At 34.6% G+C, this 24,144-nt stretch overlaps 1 protein-coding gene across 2 annotated transcripts in view; it reads left to right on the forward strand.

Moving 5' to 3' along the window:
* LOC149806048 (calcium-dependent protein kinase C-like) overlaps positions 1–24,144 on the forward strand; it is a 278,539-nt gene that overhangs the window by 237,404 nt on the left and 16,991 nt on the right. Inside the window, exon 16 of one of the 2 annotated variants that reach the window (XM_089950913.1) lies at positions 1,160–13,735. The exons of the other annotated variant lie outside the window; for it this stretch is intronic. Coding sequence (XP_089807039.1) covers positions 1,160–1,321 — 162 coding nt within the window. The 3' untranslated portion in view covers positions 1,322–13,735. Of the gene's footprint in view, positions 1–1,159; positions 13,736–24,144 lie in introns of those variants that run through there. 2 annotated transcript variants of the gene reach the window in all.

A 24,144-nucleotide genomic window follows, 5' to 3' on the forward strand; every position in this document is an offset into this window, starting at 1 on the left:
TATATAAAAAAACGTACACATGCATAAAATGGAGTCACTAAGATAAAAAATAAATGTACACATGCATAAAATGGAGCTGCTTAGATAAAAAAAGAATATTTTCACATCAGATAGTAGGTATAAGATCATATTTTGAATTTTGCAGTTCAAGAATAAATTGTGTCCCAATTGAAAATTTGAAAATAAGTTTGTTCCCAACTGCTGCAATTAAAAGTATGGTAGCATGTGCAACCCATTAGTTTATATGCATATATGTGTGTGTGTGTGTGTGTGTGTGTGTATTCTTACCATAATAATTAACTTTTTTATTAGTTAAAAAAGCCCATAAATGTGTGAGCTCCAATTATCGTCTGATCAACATTACTCCAGTATCAATAATTTCCAAGTAACTCTAGTAAGCACTTCTTATTGGTCACTTTTAAAGGCTGCTGATTAGGTTCTTAATGAATAAGCATGATGATCCAATTTCTCTCTGCACATTAAAAGTAAATATTAATTTTGCATCAATCACATATAAAAAATATGAGACTAAAGGTCAATTAAGTACATGTAACTTGAAAGGCGAAAACTACAAAATGCTTTCTTTATTTTGACTACATCAGATGGTCACAATCTCCAAAACTACTACTCATTAGGTCTTTCAAATTCGTGATATCTTGGCATTGTGTTCACTTGCTAGTAATGGACTCTTGCTAGTAATGGACACAACTTGTAACCTCACAAGTTTAAGCTTTTTGGAGGAAAAAGTCTGCTTTTTAGAAGGTCAGTGAAACAATACAGCTGCAGTTTTACAAATTGTCATGAGAAGATGGTTTTCATTACAATTTTCTAGAGACAATATTTTATGCTTCGGACTTCCATGGGCAGATTTAAAATGCCTTTCTTTACATAAAGAAATTAGAAACATTATTTGAATAGCTTTTTTGATCTTTTTCTCAAATTTCATAATAAAAATATATTTTCTGAGAACTGTTGCTTGACACTTTATCGTAGCTGATACTCCATGCTTCATTTTCTTTATAGAGGCTACTGATTCATTCAGTTTATTCCACCCTCTCTGATCTTGCTTGACTTTGTATGCAACCTCTTTTGTGATATTTTATTTGCCTTTATGTATTAATCTTCTTTTATTTCTTTCTTTTTTTCTTGTTATTTTCAGCAAGATCCTAAGAAAGCAGAGAACTTTGACAAGATGTTCACACGTTCAACATTTAAAATGACGCCAACTGACACTGTGATAATTATGAACATTGATGAGAGAGCCTTCCAAAACTTCTCATTCTGTAACCCGTATTTTCAACAACAAAGCACTCAATTATAAACCTACTTTTGAAGAACTTGAATATTTTCCACTTGACATGCTGTGTTGCAGTGAGCTCAGAACTGTGGCCTTGTTGCCTGTTTTATGGCTACTTTTTCACAGACCATTTCTTTGCAAGAGCAAGATAATTGTTGATACTGACAGAAAATATAATACCAGTTTATTTCCTTGGCATTCAGTTCAAATTACCCACTAAATAATTCTTACAAGACAAAACTGAATCTGTCGAAACTGTCTGGTTCCATACCATAATGGGACATGTATAAAATTCAACATACTTTTATTGGAAATGGTCTTTATTAAGTTTAATTTCCTTACTCCTTTTTATATTTTTTATCATATATATTTTCTGTTGTTATTTTTATGTATGAATGATCTATATGCATGGAATATATGTCAGTTATTATGGCTGGCTGCTGTTTCTCACCCCCATACATTGTTGAGTCTGTATGCATTTATTTTTATTTACAGATTGGATTTTATGTAGGCTGTCAGAAACTGATCTTGCATTAGGTCATTGGCCTCGAGTTACATGCTCAAGTCCATTTCCAAGGCATCACTGCACTAATTAGGTTCATATTTGATATTTCCTTCATTTCCCAAACTTTATGATAAAAATGCATTAGTTACAAGTTCAGATGTACCAAGACTATCTTTTTAGCATTTCCACTCACTTTAAGTCTAGTCCAACTGCAAACTTCACAGATCCATGTCTGCCATTGCAAAATGCTCCAGCAGATTGGGGTCTGTGCAGTTTGTTAGGAGTAATCAGTAGTACAGAAAACAAACCCTGATCTGCAGGCGTATTATGATCAGGTAGATTAGGATCTTTGTTGTTTGCAGTTTGACTTGACTTATAAGTGAGTATATTTGGTATGTTAAGCACTAGTTAAGCACTAGCTTGGTCCAACACAAAATTTAACAATCCAGCAAAGGTTATGTTAGATTGTATGAATATAGTTATTTTTGAATTAAATGACTGGAATGTTTACATCTGGTGACCTTTTTGGAACTAGCTGGATCATGCCCGTTTGCTTTTGTCATCATAGGTAAAAGCTAAGAGGCTATCTGTACTCAATAAACATTTTATTTTCTGTTTAGGCTTTAATGCTGCTTTCTACTGAATACAAGTGCTATTTTCTGCTGGTCAGGAAATGTTCAGGAAAATCAAGAAACAATATTAATGATTTTCTCAGGGATTACAATATAATAACAGTTAATTTGCTCAGTTAGTGTAGTGATACCTTAAAAGGTACAATGTATTAAAGCATGATGCAAGGCAGTATGTAATGTAATGAGTGTCCTGATGGCTTTTTGCTTTGACTTGTTTGAGTGTGAAAGAATAGCAGTGGAGTTTATTATGATTCAAAGTTGCCATTAATTTAGCTTTACATTTTTGCACTGATTAAGCTTTTTAGTTACTGTTAGTTAAATTATCATTAGGTAAATGATCTTACAATATGTTCCACGTTCTTTTGTTACCAGTAGATATTTTGCCAAGTAAATTAGTTATGTATCTTACTTTATAGTTTACCTGGACACTACAGCCTCTGATTCGAAACTGTTCTGTTCCATGGATCTGACACCAGTTGCTAACATGCAGGTTGCTATGACCTACTTGCATAGGCATTAATGGGGGTGGGGTGTTGAGTCAGTACACACTCACACTATATGTCACTATCCCCAAAAAGTTCAAACCCCGGTGTTTTAAAGACAGTAAATGTTGGGAGAAAATCACAGTAAAGACAGTGCATATTTGGAGAAAATCACAGCACTTTGTATAAAGGAGGCTTAAGGCATTTTGTTGAGACCTTTTCCAAGTGTTTGATTTTTCTTGGATTTATTCAGAATTGTTAGAGAATTGGTCTGTGTTATAATTCTACACATTTTGCCAACCAAATGTACACTGATGGTGCATCTTCACTTCATGTGTCTTGCACCAAAACTGGGTAGATGTGACCTTCATTTGGTGATTACCAAATTGCTTAAACATTGTGTCCATCCTCCAAGTTTCGGCTGTAGCCAATCTGCTGATACACATGTTAACATAAATCAGTATTGTATATGCATCTTGAAATGCATGTGTCGTGCACTAAAATTGGTTAACTATGACCTACTTTCCAGAATTAAACATTTGCTACAGTTGTATATATGCACAAATTTCAGTATCTTTTTACCTATCTGACTAATTGGTCAATGAGTATGCCTGTTAGGGTGAATGCATTTTAGACAAAAATTATTTATTTGAACCTTTTCACAAAATTGTGCAAATTAAAAATGATGATTATGCTGTAATTTCCACGCCTTTTAACCTGTTGCCATGAAAAGATTTTTTGTTGCATGCTGAGATTAACACATTAACCCCTGGAGATTTTTTTTGTTTTTGCCTGAAATTCAAGTAGGAAACCCATTTTGAGAGCTATTTCTGAATACATTATAATAGGTCAACTTCCAGATGATATTCCAATAACTTAATGCCCAGTTGTGTTAGAAACATTGTTTTTCATTGGCTATTTGGCTCACACATGAGCAGAACAGTAAAAGTTGGAGTTCTTTTCTTTTTCTTTTTTTTTTGCTAAACGGACCCATTATTTTCGTATCAAGACCACTCTTTATTCCAAATGCCCATCTTATCCTACTTTTTGCGAAGGTTCATACCAGTCTGCCTTAGATCTGGAGACCAAAAAGTCTAAAATCCAGACTCAAAATTGGATTCTCACCACAGGCAAATTTTGGGTGAAAATAATGGGGTCCAAAAAATGCATTTTTCCCCCTGTATTTTCTAGTGCAACTAGAACTTCCAGATTATTTGGTATCATTGTAGAGCTACATCTGTCTACCTTTCTATAATACCACCCACTTTAGTGTATTGTACATGACCTTGACGCTACAGAGCTCGGCATTAGTAAACTCGTCACCAGGGGTTAATGAGTTAAGGAGTATGAGTAAACCAAAGCTTGGCTGATGTAACATACATTTTATTGTTTATTTAACATTATTCCGAGTTACAAATCATGTGACAGATGTGGTTGTATTTTATGTTCTTTGTCTTGTCAGCAGCTCTAAGTTGTAATACAACTGTTGCATTTGCAATGAAAATTCAGAATTGGCTAGTGAAAATGGTAAACTAGTTGCCCTTTGGGGACCTTCAGAAATCATTGTGCATTATCTCATTACAAGTATATACCATGTGTATGCAAAACATTCAGTGGATGCGGTTTAATTCATAACATAATCTATTCTTAATTGCAAGTTGGCCAATTCCTGCATGAGGCACCATATTTCCCTGTGACTAATTTAACTTGCAGCCTACAAAGGATGAGTCTAATACACAAGTTGTTTTGGTCTTTCCCAGTTAAAGGCAAACATAGGGAAAAATATGGACATGGAGACAAATGCAGATAATTCAGTTGTCAGTAAAATTACTGTCAGTTGATCTGTCATAAACATTTTTATTAATATAAACTATCATCTGAAGAAATTAAAGCTAAATTAAAATTACAGTTAAGGCCCTTTATCAGTGAATTTCAAGCCATACAGTATGTTGATCAAAGGTTTAGATAACTTAAGATAATGAAGTTTAACTTTTGGCCTAAGTTGTTCAAGCAGATGATGACTGGAATAGTTATGTCCTTGTTAGGTATACCAACAAAAGTCACCTAATGCCTTTTTAAATTCCTATTTAATTTTCATGAAATTAAACCTTCATTTCCAAACTTCAACCATTAATTCTCCACTAAATTAATTTCTGCTGTCAGTGTCAAAGGCAACCAAATTATTAGGGCTTGGTGAACTAAAATTGGGAGTGGCTACTAAAATTTTAATGTAGGTCATGCTATGGCTACTAAAATTTGAGAGGTATCTAGAGCACCTGTTGTTTTGTTCTAGTATACTGTTTATACTGATTCATAAGACAAGTCCAACTGCAAACTGCACAGACCGAGATCTGCCATCACATAATGCAGCAGAAGGTATGGGTCTATGCAGTTTGTTAAAAGTAATCAGTAAAACAAATAACATAGACCCTGATCTGCAGGCACATAATGCTATGGCAGATCAGGATCTATGTAGTATGCAGTTGTAATAGACTTAAAGGCAAATATATACAGTACACATCAGTGAGCTCAAATTTACATGTGATACATGATCCAGTTTATGCAATAAATGCTTGCCATCCTTCAAAACTTATTTTTGAAAATTTTCTTTACAATTGCTGTAAATTTCTTGCCTATAATTTTTCACCCAGACAATTCCTCCCTTATTATGGTTCAGTACATTCATAGAATTTATCATTTGTAATATAATATTGAACGTTCCAGATTGATCTTGAGGGTTATCACCCAGTCCTTTACCTTTATTTCTTGATCAGATGGACAGGCTGGTAAAATGTGATGCTTTACTGTATACATGTAATGGGACTTTTGAAATCAAGTCTGTAGGTCTGAAGAATTAAGTACTACATGTATATGTAATTAATGAATCATCTACAATTAAATCATGAATATTTGACCTGTTAACTGTACCAAAATTGGGAAATTAATTTATTGCCCCATGTAAATTGTGTTTTCATATTACAGTAAACCCCCAATTTACACTTAAAATACATTTATAAGAGACCATGCATATGTCCAGTTTGTGTGACATGAGACCTTGTATATGTCCAATTCATGTAACTTGAGGTGAATTTTCCCATATGAAATATTAGAAAATCCATGGTATGCATTCCTTAGACCTCACATTTATGACACTAAAGGTTCCTTTATAGAACTTTTGTCAGACAATATTTTATTAACTATGTTAAAAAAAAATGTAAACATTTATTCAGTTATGTTATAAGAAATGGATTCCAAAAATACTACATGGACAACGAGCTTCAGTCCATCCATCAGTGGGGAACAAAATCTTCATCCCAGTTGAACACATGCAAAAACATGGTGGTTCCTGCTTGGAAAACCATGCAGCACATTTATGTATATATGCAAATGATGCATGTCTTGATGTATATTTTTCTGCTTTTGTGTTAATATGAATTTGTGTAAATGAAAAACTCAGTTAAGTCAAATACACGTAAATCAGGAGTTTACTGTATTGTTAATACAGTTAACTAAATACTTTGAAGGCATGAATAGATGAGGGCTATCAACTCTCTACAAAGAAAGCTGTATACAACAAGATTTAGTAATTGGATATTTTGATCTCTTTAGACATTGGAGGTCTTGCATTACCAGAAGGGATCTGGCAGTCTAATAGTAATTACATTTTTTTTTCCATCCATCTCTACATCTACTCAAGCTTTCGGTAACCACCAAAGCTCTGCTGCTCATGCACATGATTGGATGCGGCTTTTAAAGGTTTCATCTTTTCAGGTCCAATTTTAATGAGTTTTTGCCCTTTTTCCATAATACTGAAAAATTCATGACAGCAGTCCCTCGTAACTAGCATAAGTCAGGAACCATTCAACATTGTCTGATACCTTTAGGTGTACATTTCTTATAGTTGTACCTTTCTGAGCTTTGTCTTGTCTTGTCAGCTTCACTGTGACCTTTGACAGTTACCTTAATCTTGTGATATGGGACTTTTTTTTGTAATGGGCACAACTCAAGAACCATTCAGTATATTCTAATGCAAATCGGTATGAACATTGTCAAAGAGAGCTATATATGCAGTTTTAATGGTTGCCTTATCAACTCCCTTTTGCATAGAGTTATGGCCCCTGACAAGTAATTTTGTGTCTTCACAGAAGATGTTGCTTGTAATGGCCATAGCGCTAGAACTATATAATGATGCCATTTGGTATGAATATAACCTTGTACACTTGCATGTGCTTTATATGGGTATAGCCATGCAGAGGCGTAGCTATGATATTTTGCGCCCGGGGACGAACTATAAAATTGGCGCCCCAGCCCCTTCCCCGTTTAATCACATTTTTGAATATTACCCTTGTTTACTTATTATAATGTAACGTTGTAAGCCTCATTTTGGCGCCCCTGTACCTTGGCGCCCGGGGACATATGTACCCCCCTGCCCCCCCCAGCTACGCCTCTGTAGCCATGTCTACTCCATGCCCTACATAGCTGTGCCTCTTGATGAACACATTCTTGTCTTGACGTGGAATCTTGGAATGTTGCTTGCATAAGCTTGAGCAGGGCTCAAGAAACAGTCAGTGTATTCTGTTGAAATTTGGTACAAACATTGTTTCTTTGGTTAGGATGTGCCCTTAATTGGTTTTGTCTCATATATACTATTTTGAACAGAGTTTTGATCCTTGTCAGTCAACTTTATATCTTTATATTGGATGCTACTTGTAATTAGCATGGTTCAAGAACCTGTTATGTAATTTGATGCAAGCTTGTTTCATTGGCCAAAATGTGCCTTTTATGTGTTTTGCCTAGTATTCTGCATTTTTGTTTAGAGTTGTGGCCTTCATCAGTTAGCTTCATATTATTATGTGTGATGTTGCTTGTAAGCATGATTGGTTTGTACAGACAAGTCCGATATAAAGTAAGGGACTGGACATTGAATAATAATATTAATAATAATAATAATGTCTTTGAATAGTAATAATAGTTAATAATAATGATGTCTTTATATAAAGAGGGCAGCTGTGTTAGTTAAATATAACTAATCTCCCTTAAGGCCTCAAAAAGAAGGTATGGTGTTAACAGAAAATTTGGTTAATCACAGAGCTGGCTAATGGGAAGTGTTTAAAGTTTGTATTTATCTGTGGAGGGTTGCACAAATGAAACAATTGCTGACTGGTATATAAATCAGGCATATCAAATACTCGACTATGTTTTTAAGAGTGGTCTGTATACTACTAATTGGAGCAGGGTACTATCAGGGCATTTTCATACACTCCACTGATGCATTTAACATGACATTTGCACTGCAGGTGAAGAATAAGGGTAAATGATTGCAATTTGGGGGCTGGATAATACATGAAGAATGTTAGAAAATGTAATGTACTAAACATGAAGACATTTAAGACACAGCAACCATGAAAAAGGACAGGACATACCCCAAAGAGGGCATGGCAACCCGCAGGAATGACAGGGTTTAACCCCAATGGGGTGGGTGGGTACAGCACCCTCGTAAAACAAGCTTGGAATTAGTCTGCTTTTGTTGCGATCATATTAGCCATTTTGTGCACTTCAAAGCATAGAGGCATGACTTGTCATTTTGATCTGCCATGCGTTATCAGGATTACATAGACACATAGTCCTATAACATAAGACACATCACCTGATATTTTTGTTCTGGGGGCGTGATGGGTCTTACTGCCTAACTTACGACAATGGGGTTGCATGTTACGAAAGTCAAATTTTCAGAAATATCACACACAACTGGCAACCAATAATGACGCTTTCCTACAAAGTAAAGTTATAATGTTTTTGCCAGACTTTACTTACCCTGATGTCTTTTCTCTAATAAATTCAGATTCTCACAAAAGCAATAGACCTGTTTTCAAGTTTCGTTGGCCTGCATTTCAGTTGGCTGGAAAGCGATGAAAGCCAGGAATGCCTAAATCGGGTTAAGTTGAAATATTATTCTTTCACAAAACGAATAAAAATATTATGCCTATTGGAACTGTAAGCAATGTTTTGTTTCGTCCAAGAAACATATCCCCCACATAAATGTACTTAAACATACTTCGGCATACCTTGACTACCACCGCATTGCAACAAATTCAAATGTATGTCAATGGAACATGAAAATGCGTCCATTTGCTAGTGTCATATTTTGATTCCGCCAGGGTAAAGACAGCACAGTAAGTATATTAATTACACATACATTAGTGGAAGAGTGTCGATATAGACTGCTAAATGTGTGAGATATTCCTGAAATTCCTGAAACTTTTACTACAACGGACATCAGAACACGCTTTACAACCCAGTTATTTGGATAGTAAGACATGGCACTAAAACAAAAACAACATGTGATATGTCTTACATTGTAGAACTAGTAGACACATTGTGAACAAGAGTTATTATTGCCATAGTTTATCATAAACCAATACAACTTTCTAATTTTCTGATTTATTGAAATAATGCTAAAACATTCTTTTTTGACAACATGATAACAGATTTTTGTAAATTTACTCTTGTTTTGCTTTATTAATTATTCATCACTGCCCTTCACAGTTCCCATATCTTTTGCAGTCAGAAGTAGCGTTGTGATTTCATCTGAGTCTATCATGTATGAGATGATAGTCTGTTGTCAAACAGGGAACATGGCAAATTAGAATAAAGTTTGGCTATTACCGGTAGTACCATTTTATGACTATCCCCAATTTCTTTTGAACTTTGATCTTGTTAAAAACCTGTCCCTGGACTATTATATTTTAGTAAATATTGTGTTTGGTGCAGCTCACCAATTTATTTCATCATTGTTAGCACACCTGACTGTAAGACTAAGTGTGTTTGTGGTATGACCCTATGCTTATCCTAATTCCATCAACATTTTCTATTTTAGTTTCATAAAAAACAAACTGGACCAATTTCAATCGGAATTTTACCAAATTTGACGGAAGCATTACCAAAAATCTCATCACCATGACTAAAAATAGAAATATTTTAAACCGTGTCTTCTCAAAATCCACTTTGGAGAATCTGAGCAGATATTGCAGAAAGTATCCTGGCATGAAGGGATGTCAGTTTTGTACAAATGTTGCCAATTTCTTGAAAATCTAGCCACTTGTACTAAAACAGAGGAAGCTTGTTAATATTTTAAAACACCACTGAACAATATTCGACTAAATTCATCTGAGAGCATTCGTAAATGAAAGACTTTCTAGTTTATATAAATGAGGCTGTTCCACAATACAATTTTGGTCACTGTTACCGTAAATAAGTAAAACTACTTACAAATTGACTTTTTCATGAACTCCACTCATCAGAATTTGACCAGATTTTACAGAAAATATCCTAACATGAAGGGTTTTCAATTTTGCACAAATGATGCCAATACACCATCAAATATGCTGCCAGTGCTAAAAAAAATTGTGAAACCTTTAAAAGATTTTTCACGAACTATTCAATAAAAATGAACCAGATCTGATTCTGTTATGATTTGACCATAGTTTCTATAGATGTTTTTTTTTTTCTTTTTTAAAATACTGGCTTTGGTTTAAGTTATTGATTTTATGAGCAAAATTTGTATACATTTATTAAGCTCTTTAACTCTGTGAGTGCTTGAGAATGCCGAATCGCCCTAAATTCAAACATCTGTCGGATAATTAGCATGGTTAGCCTGACGAGTTTGGTGTTGGATGATCTGGTGGCAATTAAAACAAAACAGTGGGATTTAAGATTATTAAGAGATATTCTTGAAAATGAAGGTAGGCACCTCAGCCAATTCATGCAGCTTATGGGTTGATAGGGAGGGAAGAGGAGACCTTAACTGATAACAGGTGATCAGCTACGTTAGAGACAGCCACACATACACAACTATGTGAGGTACAGCAAAACTGTTAATATTAGAACAGTTGTCACTTTCAGAAGGATAAACTATACAGCTTTTTCCAAAAGTATACTGCTCGACATCTCTTAAGGTAAACAGATCTGTTTGACCACATTTTACAGAAATCATGATAATGGGAAGTAGGTATAGATAATGCTGATTTGTCATGAAATATGTATGATGGTACAAATACAAAGGTCAACCTTGAAACAGTTGCTTTCATAGCTTATGCAGTCTTGGGGGATAAAGTTCTACTGAAAGCATACTACTGCTTCCGATTTTTTGGGCTAAATTCTCTTTCATTTAGATAGATGTTAACCAGGTGAGAGATCGCAGAGCCACATGGACCTCTTGTTTAAAAGCTTTCATGTTATACAAATTAATGTTTTAGGGCATTATTATGCAACATACTTTCCAAGAAATATAGTCAGAAATGTCAATCAGTTAATAATGTGAATTTGTATACTTAACCTAAAATATTGTACATACTCACTTATAAGACAAGTCTAACTGCAAACTGCACACACCCAGATTTGCCATTGCATAATGCACCAGCAGATCTGGGTCTGTGCAGTTTGTTAGAACTAATCAGTAGAGAAGACGGAATTGACTCTGATCTGCAAGCACATTATATAGGGTAGTTGCCACACCCATCCTCATAAGTGTGTGGAATATTTTTGTATCTTTTTTCTCAGACCTAAGTACATTCAGTATTTTACTTAAATGGTAGCATGGGTGTCCATTACTTTGTTTCATTATTTTTTGCAAAGAATACACTTACAGTTCTTCTTAGGCATTTTGTAGTGCTTCAGGCACAGCTGATACTCACTTCTTAAAGCAAAATATGTTACAATTTGATGGCATAACTATACATTCATGGTTATAATATTGGACATACAAATGTATCAAGAATTTTTGTTGACCATTTTGTTATAGACTGCTACCTTTTAAGAATATCATGTAATAATGAAACATTCTAGATGGGTTGGCAATTTTGTATACTCACAAGTCTCATTGTGTCTGAAATTTGAGTCTCATTGTCTGAAATTTGAGGCCCATAGTATTTGAAAATTGACAGCTATTAAAAGGATTGAATGTGTTCCTTTTATATCATTACATAAAAGCATGTTACATACCACATTAGAGACACTATCTTCGTGGTCAGGGTCACAACTCAGTATTTAACATTGTTCATCAAACTTTCCTTTCTGCTTTTTAATTTTAAATCCATTTGAGATTAAGGGATGAAACCTGCATAAGTTGTACATCATCACTAGATGGTATGTAGTGTACTGTGTGTGCTTATGTGTCCTCAAGATCAAGAACATGTTCAGTATCCTACATTTTCATCATATTTTCCTGATTTTCTATAATGTTATAGACTTGAGATTAAGGGATGAAACTTGGTGTACCACGCTTTAGGTCCTGTATGTATTTGCATCAAGGTCATGGCCTCTTATGTGTTTTCTTTCACACTTTCTTTCCCACTGTTTTGGAGCTGTTTGAGATTATGAGCTGCAAATTGGTATACCTGTGTATCTGTCATAGTGTTATTTGATGGATTTTTCTATTTTACTTTCCTTTCCACTCCATAATTTTAGAGCCATTTGAGAATAAGGGACACAAAACTTGGTATAACTATCTATCTATCTATCTCTATATATATATAATCATCAGTAAAAGGTATGTCGAGCTGGGTACCACATTGAGGGTCATCTAGGTCAAGGTCACATGGTAATAGTTTAGGTTTCAGTCACAATTCAACTTTACAACTATTTAAAATAAATTGATGAAACTTGCTAAACCTATACATTGTCACTAGAAGATGTGTTGCTTTGCATGTTCTTATCCCTAGGGTCACAGGTCAGCATTCAAGTGAGTTTTTTTCCCTCTGTTATATCTTGAAAGACGTTTGAGTTATAGGGATGAACCATGGTACAATGGTACATTTATTGCCTCTCGTATATGATGGTCAAGGCTTTATCTTCAAGGTGAAGGTTGCTGATTTGTTTTACCCCATTTCTGCACTTTTTTCTCAAATGTCCTTTCCATATCTGCCCAGTCATTTTATAGCAATGCCTATGCCTGAAGTATCATAGATTTCATTATTGTGAGACAACATAAAAATCACTGAATTGGCTTACTGATGACATTGTTTGGTTGGGGAATAAAATCATAGATAAAATACATTTTTTCCTACAATAAAATATGTATTTACAAAGAGATGGAACCAAAGGCTCTTGGGATAAACACTTAAGAATTCATACCACCTAAAGAATGGTTGAGTTTAGTTGGCCATATCTGGTTTGCTGAAGGTTATACCAAATTTTCTATCTTAATATTTGCCTATTACATGTAATACTATTATTTTGACTTACCTTTGTAAAGCTTTGCAAAGAAGTAGATTAGAAACAGAGTATTTCAAAATGGAGTACTTGATCAAGAAGTTGACGTGAGTTTGTATTTTTCCTTGTTCTATTTTATATACAGAAGCTATCCATGCTGTTATTTTGGAATGGTCACAAAGGTTGTATTACCTCACTACAGCACCCATCATTTCATGAAAATGTCATTCTTTATTCTCAATAATACTTGAATTTCTGTTGAATCATTCAAATTAATTATGACATAATGATGAAAGTTCAGTTTTTCAAAACCTTTTTGAGTAACATCAGGTGTTATAGAATTTAGAAAATAGGCAAAAGTTTGTTCTAGTGGTTAAGGTTATTGTCATCAAAGAAAAAGGTAAAGATGAAATTTATGAAAATAGTAATGATTACTGGTGCTGATGTCTTTAACAAGATCATGTTTGTGATGTGTCAAGATTTTTTCTTCCATATGCCAGGTACATTTCTAGCCCCTGTCAACTGATAATACACTTTGAACCGTTATACTCCTAAATATTTTATTGTTTTTTACCATAAATAAATCGGAAATAAACTTTTGATACTCTTATTGATGTTCTTTCTGTTATGATTGACATGGTATGTCAAACCCAGTCACTTCCTATTCACTGTCATGCTGGACATGGTATGTCAGACCCAGTCATTTCCTATTCACTGTCATGCTTGACATGGTATGTCAAACCCAGTAATTGTTATGCTTGACATGGTACATCAAACCCAGTCATTTCCTATTCACTGTCATGCTGGACATGGTATGTCAAACCAAGTCATTTCCAATTCACTGTCATGCTTGACATGGTATGTCAAACCCAGTAATTTCCTATTACCCGTCATGCTTGACATGGTATGTCAAACCCAGTCACTTCCTATTCATTGTTATGCTTGAGATGGTATGTCAAACCCAGTCATTTCCTATTCATTGTTATGTTTGACATGGTATGTCAAACCCAGTCACTTCCTATTCACTGTCATGCTTGACATAGTATGTTGAACCCAGTCATTTCCTATTCATTGTTATGCTTGACGTGGTATGTCAAACCCAGTCATTTCCTATTCACTGACATGCTTGACATGGTGTGTTGAACCCAGTCATTTCCTATTCATTGTTATGCTTGGCATGGTATGTCAGACCCAGTCATTTCCTATTCGCTGTCATGCTTGACATGGTATGTTGAACCCAGTCATTTCCTAGGACAAGTTTACTCATTTGCCAAGTGGAAGACTCGTTACTGTCTCACTAAGGCATTTCCGCCAATGACTACATGCACGCGAACGATGTCTGGTGCGCGTTTGGTTGTCAAAATCTTGGTGACTAAAACGATCTGTATCTGCTCATGGATGTGTTACTTCTTGAAGATGTCTTCGATATTTTTTTATGATTAAGTCATGCACGTGTACAAGCTCGATCCCGCGCATTACTTATTATAAATGGAAATGGCCTGGGCTGCGATGCTGTCGTAAATCCGCGTCGAGCTGAAACTTTTCACAAACATTTACCAACATCTGTATATTGAACTTGGAATCCGTGTCTGGATTTTTATGGCAAATCATCGCTACGCTAGCGCAAACAATCGGCTAGTGGATATGTACGACCCCGTTGTCTCATACAGTTATATAATGTATCTTTTAAGCCATCAAATTTTGGGGCTAGGCGATGATGCAACCAATGCACATTGGCAAATTTCATTGGATATATCCTACGGATGTAGACATTTGCAAACATGTGCACGAGTAACGCAATCTAATGAAAAATGCCGTGTCAAGCAAAACGATGGAAAATTTGCTTAAGCGAATCTGCTTTTATCTTGTTAAGGATAGTGTTCTATTCATCCAAGTTATGCGTCCACAATGAAAACGCAAAACTGAAGCCTACGAAGTTTTACATGTTGCCGCTTCTGCCCTAGACTTGTCAAATATTCATGTTCGAGTTTTATTATAATACAATCAAACCGCGGTGCGGTGAAAACATTAAAATTATGTACACGGGCACGGATTTGCCATTCTGCATGTAACCGGCAACGACGTCTATGCGAATATATGTGACGCATTTATTGCCGATAAATTTGACATCGATGAATTTCCGAAAGATCATCCAATGTTTAGCGCTAAAAATACCAAGTTGGTTGAGGAAATGAAAGAATTAATGTGCGGGGAAGTCTATATAGAAAATGCGTTGGACTGCGCCCCAGAATGTGCTCAATTATTGTTGGATTTTGCGAGAACATGAAAAGGCCTGAGGAGTTCCTAGGGTTGTTGTCCCAACGAATCTTCGGCACGACATATACGTGAAATGTTTGCTCGAAAAGCGCGAATTCACACACATATCAAATCTCATCCACATCGTATGGGCATGTGCCGTTGCACGAAACTTCTTTGTTCCACGCCGGACATAAATTCAGCGATTGCGACTCTTCTCATGCGTCCGAACACGATTTATTTTTGCGGCGCGAGTTTCCTGCATCATCGCACATAGAATGGAGGCATGCTTGAGTTATACAACGTGATATGTCATCACGAAAGAGAAAAACCAATTTTATACAAATAACAGCATTTCCCCGTCACTGATTTCTGCGCAGGCAAAGCCAAAGACCACCCTAGCTCGGTGACATGTTTCCAAACTCGGTTCACGTGTTGATCAATGTCCTAACTGGATCTGGGGAAACCCAGCTGTTGTAGAATCTAATTATGCGATTGTTAACGTGGGATCGGTTATATTTGGTTGCACCACCCGCAGGCGATTAGCTGTTTTTTGATGTACTGAAGGATTTTATGGAAGTGCTTGTGTGGTGGAACTCGTCTACCATTCAGTTCTTTTCAACAATGAATTAAAATCTCCGCGATTGACAACCTTGACCTTGGCGTGAATAATGTTAACTACGACGATGTGATGCATGAAAACCAAGAAAACCCTGCCCTGCGGAAACAGATCACGGCCGTTTGTTTGTTGTTTTTTTTTTTTTTTTTTTTCATAGTTTTTTGGGGGGTCACTTTAAGGCTTGACGTTGTTCACGAGTTTGACGGAATTTTCCATTAGAAATAATCAGTTTTCCAGAACATTCTGTTGTGTCTCGGGTCATATATATATATATATATATATATATATATATATATATATATATATATATATATATATATATATATATACAGAGAAAGAGAGATACTTTACAAGTATTCATTTCATGCCTGCTTTATGATCAGACTATGGAATCACATATAACGGTTCTGATGTCTTTTGAGAGGAACTATTTATTTAAGGAATAATTTATTTTAAGTATTCATTGGAATTACCAATTGCTCATTGACTTTTAGACTATTTTAGGGATTACTGAGAACTCATTCAATGACATTCTGGATTACATTATGGTGGAACATCAGTACACTAAAGTATATTCGAACATTCATTACTTTAAACTTGTGATAGAACATTTAGGATTATTTGGGACTTAATTCACAATACTGTAAGTCTTTTGAATTTTACTTTGTATTCTAGGAAAAAACATTGTTTGTTGAATCTTACTTAAATTGTTGGTTTCACTTTCTTTCCGTTACTTACTTTAAGATCGTAGAGTCGTCACACTATGAACGTTTATGTGAAACCGAATCCGCCTAGGGCCTCGTACGAACCCGAACCTCTAGTTCTGCAACCGGATGCAGGAATGATTTTTAAATCAAAAGAAGGAGAATGAATTTAGACAAAATGGTGCACGAAGGAAGATTTATTTCTGTTCTTATCACGTGGCGAAGTCTTTTAAGAAGAATAGTCCCCTTGTAGTAATTATCTACCAAACTGATCGGCTCTTTAGGGCCTTTCAGATGTATATTTTGCGCTCTTAAGAACCTGAAACTAGCTGAATCTTTGCACAATCAAACTTTTGCCTATATTACATTCTTACAGGATGAACAATGTACAGAAAAAATATGTTTTGCCACATGCTTTTGATATTCTGTCACTTTAGTAAGAAAATGTCTGAATAGTCGAATGTGAAAAAAGCGCGCGCACACACACACACACACACACACACACACTGTAAAGGCAAGGTAGGCAGCCAATTATCTAGGTGGGTGGGAGTGCGATATAACTATTTGCCAAATTTTCGATGCCATTCAAAATTTTTGCAGATCATGCCTTGTATACAAGAACGAATCGAATTCATCCGTCTGCAGTGGTAGCATAACTGTAAGAACGGTAGTTCCAAAGTAATTCAGTACACTATCGGAAAAATAGCACCATTTCCAAGGTCAAGGTCGCGTGTCATATGCTTTGGAATAGTCCCTTACTATTTAAAGTCTAAATGTTTTATCAAAATGATAAACAATGCAGTAGTTCGTTATTTACAAATCCGTAAAATTATTACTGAAAATTAATTGAAAAAATTTAAAAAATTGTTAAATTTGGTTTTATGTATTGTGAACTGGTCATATATAAATGGCAAAGGGAGACTATTATGTGGTCTTTGACATGCTCAGTTAAGAGGAACGCTAAAGTTTTTCCTGGAATGTGAAAACGAATTTTGCTGGATTATTTTAAACGATGAGACAGCAAAAGAGAATCTCTTCTTGTAACGGAATCAAATAATCAGAATACAGTATCCCTGTGCAGAATCTTCCTGCAATAAAGCAAAACTTCATGCATCGCTTCTAGTCGGACTAGCAGGGGAAATGATCGTGGTTACGAAAGTCACAGGTGGCTGGTGCGATCTTAATACTAAAAAAGGAACAACCTCCAAGAAAAAATTTTTACGGAGTGACAGAATTACTTCAGATTACTTATGTGACCCGTTCTGATACCGGACCCTGTCATAATGTATCTTCCTTTAACCCACGACATTAAATCCTTCCGAATGTTAACACTTTAGTAATAATCCCTATCAGAATAGAACATCAGTGTATCCATCGGTTATTATCCTGAAATTTTAAATTGCTGAGGCATGACATAAAGTGTGGAGACCATCTAGGGAGAACTATATCACTAGGAACTGACTAGACTGCTACAAAGTCTACACGCGTTACTCTTGCCTTGGGGTGACGCTGCCATCCGCGCTAAAGAAGAGGGATTTTACTTATCTGCATACAAAGATCAATCGAAATAAATGTATTAATTACTAGTTAGCGTCCGATATTCCAGCACTGTTTGGGCGGAAACTCCATCATATATAGTGCCAAGTATGGTTGGTCTCCGCCACCAGTAATGTCCAACAAAAAGGCGGAAATCTACTTGTTGGTCTAGCTGCTATTCCTCGCACTGAAGGTACTTGGCCATAATCTATGTCTCGTTTTACTCCTGTTATATTTTGGTGTAACGCAAAAAAGTCAACGATGGCTTGATGAATAGAAAAGAAACGAGACATATATTTTGACCGAGTACCTTCACGGACGGGAATAGCAGCCTGCGATCGGGGGTCAGGTTTTGAAAGAAGTGTTTGAAATTTATTTACTTTCTCTCCGATATAGTATGATAGACAGGGGGCGGTGGCATAACAGCTCATATAAAATATATAAACTGTCAAAGGTTTGTGAAGTAGCATGAACTAATCTAAACTCTGCTCGGTCAATAATGAAGTTAAGGTATAACAAAAATACAAAGGAAAGGAGCTTTCAGCCAGGTGATAAACTTCTGGCTTTCTTGCACATACCTAAAAATTTTCGTCGGGCTAATTTGTATGGTTCTTATACAATTGAAAAGAAAGAAAACGATTAAATTATATCATTAACAGTCCTGGGAGAAACAACTTTGTCATATAAATTTGTTCAATGAGTATTTGTATAGAGATAACACGGTGAATTATTCAACCAATTTAGTTGTACCTGTCCCAACAGTGAGGATATGAACGATTGTTACGAGTCTATGCTCTTAAAATAAGTAACAGAAAAGAGTTAAAGACAACAAGCTTTGTAAAATTTAACAAATGTAATTTAAATTATATGAATACAAAGTGCAATTGAGAAACGAAATCTTACGGTATTGTGAATTAAATCCCAAATAAATCCAATAATTACAAACACACGTCCAAATAATTTAAAGTCCTAGATTAAACTTAGTACAAGTTCCGAAGAAATCCAAAAACTGAAGGCGATGACGTGTCTGTTATAGGTTGTTGATATGTCAAGTCTTTTGTTGAATCACAGTAATATAATTCCAGGTTTGAATTCAATAAAATTCCAGTGATAGTCTTTATCCAAGAATTTTATCAGAGCAGTTTTGTATTTCCAGAGAAAATATTCACTTAAATTCAGTAATTTGAACAAAAGAGATTCCAGCCTAAAACTACTGGTCACAACATATAATATGCAACTTTAAAGTGATAGATTTTAAAGAACGAATGACCAAATCCTCACAGTTGCAAGATTATATAGTTTCCTACTTGGCATCATGTCACAATTAGCATTTTCTTTAAAAAAACAAAAAAAAACAAAAAAAAAATATTACCTAATGGAAAATAACCTTCTGGAATGATCTTAATGTTTACAAAACAATAACCTGGATTATGTATAATTCACTTAGAAAATTCCAAAACTTTGACCCAAATAAACATATTTATTTCTTCTATTAATAATATTACTGATTTAAAACCTATACATGCAGAGAATAATTTAGATATGTACTAGTTGTTTACAATGAAAAAAATAAAAAAGTTAGTTTGGGTCAAGCAGAAATGAACTCAATTTTGGTCAAGGTCAAGTCCAGCATACAATGTTATATCACAATAGCATGTAATGAAATAGAATTTAAAAAAAAAAACTAAATTAAAAAACAAAGCAAATTAAATATACATAACACGATGGAATGCAATCTGTTGGAATTCAGAAATATTAAGCAATCTGGACCAGAAACATTCACATCTACAAGAGGAAAGGAGTGGACTAAATTAACTGTTATGTGAATATGAGCCATTGCTTCCTGATGTTCAACACGATCAATTAAAATCTATAATAGCGTTGAGGTTGTAGATTCTTTCACCTGTAAAACAACATCCATATAGGATGAATCCTTTCAAGCAGGGATATTTGAAACAAATCAGTATTTGCTGGAGAACGATTTAATAGAACCAAGTAGAAGTAACTGGAGTTCACGATGTGTTCTTGTGCCTAAGCCAGATAACACATTAAGCCTGTGTAAGGTCAATAGAAGTCAACAGTGTAACCGTAAGGGATTCATTTCCAATGACAAATATAGATTATTGCATTGACAAAATTGGAAATGAAAAATATATCATCAGGTTTGAGCTTTTAAAAGCTTTCTGGCAAAATTGCACTCACAGAAAGAGCTAAAGCTATATCGGTATTTTCAACTTCAGATTGACTTTCTCAGTGTAAAGTGATGCCATTTAGTATGAAAAAGTCTCCGTCAACATTCCAGCGTTTGAAGATAATATTATGGCTAAATATTAGTGACATTTACCTCGATGACTCATAACCTACAACGATACATAGAAACATCACTTGGGACCCATTCGGAAATTATTTGATCGACTTAGTGATGTAAATCAGACGGCTAATTAGGTAAAAATGAGTTCTGCCTTGCTTCTGTCGCGTTTTAGGAACATTATGGAACACGGTCCAGTTAAACCTATAGAAGTTAAGGTCAAGTCTATCTCTGAATTCCCAGTGCCTATCAATAAAAAGCAGCTGTTGCGAGTTTTGGGTATGACTGAATAGTATCGGAAATTTGGCTTCTATTTTTCCATAATTGCTAAACCTTTAACAATGTTATTAAGTAAAAACTGCAAGATTCATCGTTCTTACAAATGTCAGGAGGCTGGTGATAAATCAATAGTCATGTTAAAAAGCGTTACATTTCTATCATCTCCAAATTTCAGGCGATTATTTAATATGTATATTGATGCAAGTGATGTGAGGGTTGGTGGAATATTGATTCAAAATATATAAACTGGTGTAGATCATCCAGTGTGTCATTTTTCCTTTTAAAAAATTATACAAACGCCAGAGAAATTATTTCTCAATCGAGAAGGAATGTTTGGCTTTGGTACTGGTTTTACAACATTTTGTAGTGTATATTAGTTCATCTCCTCCGATTATTGTATTCAGTAATCACAACCCCCTTTGTATCATTAACACAATGAAAAAGACAAATCGGAGATTGTTGAGATGGTGTTTGAAGCTGCAAGAATACAATATTGACATCAGACACATCAGAGGAAGAATATGTGATTTAAGCTGCAGTCTCATGCAGATAATAATAATAATAATAATAATAATAATAATAATAATAATACTTTATTAAATAATTTAGTCCACCGGCCCATATTACAAAATACAAGTAAATAAAATGTGCGCCATGGTTTAAAGAAGTTAAATATGGTATTCGTCGTGAGTATAGATACATAATTTTGAATATTCAGTGCATTATTTTATAAAAATATTACCCCTCTTAGTATATTATTCACCATTTGTTTGAATTTTCAAAGGTTGTCTGAGACGAAAAGCCGAATTGATGTAGTAAGAAAGATTCTTTATAATTATTATATTGCTGTGACTCATTAGAGATACAAATATTTTTAGAGACGGAAAGAGATAATAAACTTCATTGGAGTATTTCTTTCTTACATGGTCGTAAGCTGGACTAATACTAGCAAATTGGAATTCATCTTCTAACAAATAAATTTTATTTTTCCGACATAGTTCACAAACTCTATTATTTCTCTCATTCCTTCTATGCCTACCTGTCTCTATTTTCACCGTATGCACTGAGCATCTAAATTTAGAAAGTAATTTCCTAAGAAAATACGATAAACCACATGAGAGGTATTTTTCAGGTCCTAATTCGGTTTTATACATGCTATCACACCCACATTTATGTGAGTTGTTAATATCGCTTTGCCAGTTTTGTAGTGTTGAATTCATAATTCTTTGCAAAAATAGTGCGAAAAATTGTTTTTCGTCTCCATCATCTTGAAATAGCCATACATACCCAAAACCGAAACGATATAAACATGTCATTAGCTTTGGTAGCCCAGGTGACACGGTTAGTTTCATCTAATCTTTTAAACGATAAAGAACATTGGTATGGGTATCAAGTAGATGACATTTTTACGACTTTCAACCAGTATTTAATGCATCTTCAAAAAAATAGGTGCATAGTGGGTATCTTCCGCACTCTCCTAACACAATCGCATTATTTGTAGGTTTAGGAAACACCTAAGTAATGTTTACAAACACTGTAGTGCACAATTTCAATATATCTACTAAATTTATATACCCAGATTTCTGACCCATAGCAAGCAATAGGTTTTATTACCGAATCAAAACTTTTAAATGCATCCTGTACACTAAAGCAGCCGAATCGTTTTTGATATTTCAAAACCTTTGAAGTTCCATCTTTGCCTGAGCTGCTAGTATCTGCTTTGTTTTCGTCCAAACCTAATTTGGGGTGAAAAATAAATCCATGTACTTGTAACAAGGTACACATTTAATCGATTTTTTGGAAAAACCATACCTCCTTTTGCTTGAGATATCCCCCATTTCTGAAAACAATGATTTTAGTTTTATCGAGATTGACTATCATACCAGTTCTATCACAGAAATGTTCGATAACCTTTATTTGGTTCTGAAGTAGCTTTGCTGTATCTGCGCAATGAGCAACACCATCAGCGTAAAGTATCGCAAAAATATCATCAATATCTTCTGAGATAAATACACCTCTGTTGCATTTGTGCTTTAGCTGTGTAATCAGATCATTAATAAAAAGGGAAATCATGATAGGGCTTAAAACAGAAACTTGTCTTGTACCTAATATACATTCGAAATAAGTCGTTGAACTTTTGGGTTTTCGGACACATGTTTTCAGATTTCTATAAATATTTATTAAAATGTTTACAATTTTACCATCCATACCCTTGCGTATTATTAACGACCATAACATATCATGCTGTACTTTATCAAAAGCTTTCTTAAAATCGACAAAAAGACAATACAGTCTTCCTTTTCTTTTGGGTATATATTTCTGAGCTAAAGCCGGAATACTAAAGATATTGTCGCGTGCGGAGTATTTTTTTTTTCGTAAAGCCTACATGTGTTTCGTCTAAAACACCATTGTCTTCCGACCATGTGTATATACGAGTATTCAGTATATCAGTAAAGACTTTGCATAGAGTATCAGTAATAGAGATACCTCTGTAATTGTTGGATCGTTCTTGTCAACTTATTTATATATAGAACAGATACTACCCTTCACCCACTGTTTAGGAAAATAACCGGATTCAAAGATTTTGTTGAATAGAGCGTTAAGGAATAGTAAGATCGGTTCCTTCGTGCACTGATAAAAACGAGTAGGTATCATATCAGGCCCATGTTGTTCTTTTAAATTTAATTAAACATATCATTATTTCATCATTTGCAATAAGAGTATTTAAGTCTTTTGCATACAGAAGTATTATATTGCTTTATTTTGTGCATATTTTATGTAATTAAACTGAATTTATTTCATAAGACATGTTCCTAGTAATTTTAATTATTTTAGTATCGTATCCTTATTTAACACTCATGTTTAAGAAAGCTTTATTGTATAAATCTTTCTTTTATTTGTGAAGGGATGTGTATTGTAGATGCAATTTGTGTGCTTACTTTTTGTCCACGGTTGTAAATTGTACTTTAAGATAATGGACATTTGCATACAGCATGTATACATAGCTAACCTTTGTCCATGACTGTAAGTAGTAAATAAGAAGTTGACATAGCTTTTTGAGTTTAGAATATTCTAGAAACAGACATTACAATTTAATTCCAATTTTCCATTGGAATGACTCACATCTATGTCAAGTGAGAATGTATATGAATAGGGACTTGGTAACAAACTAATTCATTCATATTTTAGATCAGTCTCTGGAAACCATTTGTTATTAGAGGTTACGGTTATGTTCAGATATAACTGTAGAGGAATTATTTTTTTAATTATTCATTTTAAATACTAAGTGCTCATTGTTTTTGGATTAACACATTTTT

This window comes from Sinohyriopsis cumingii, chromosome 2 (genome assembly GCF_028554795.1).
Source record: "Sinohyriopsis cumingii isolate HCF-2022 chromosome 2, ASM2855479v2, whole genome shotgun sequence".
Taxonomy (NCBI): domain Eukaryota; kingdom Metazoa; phylum Mollusca; class Bivalvia; order Unionida; family Unionidae; genus Sinohyriopsis; species Sinohyriopsis cumingii.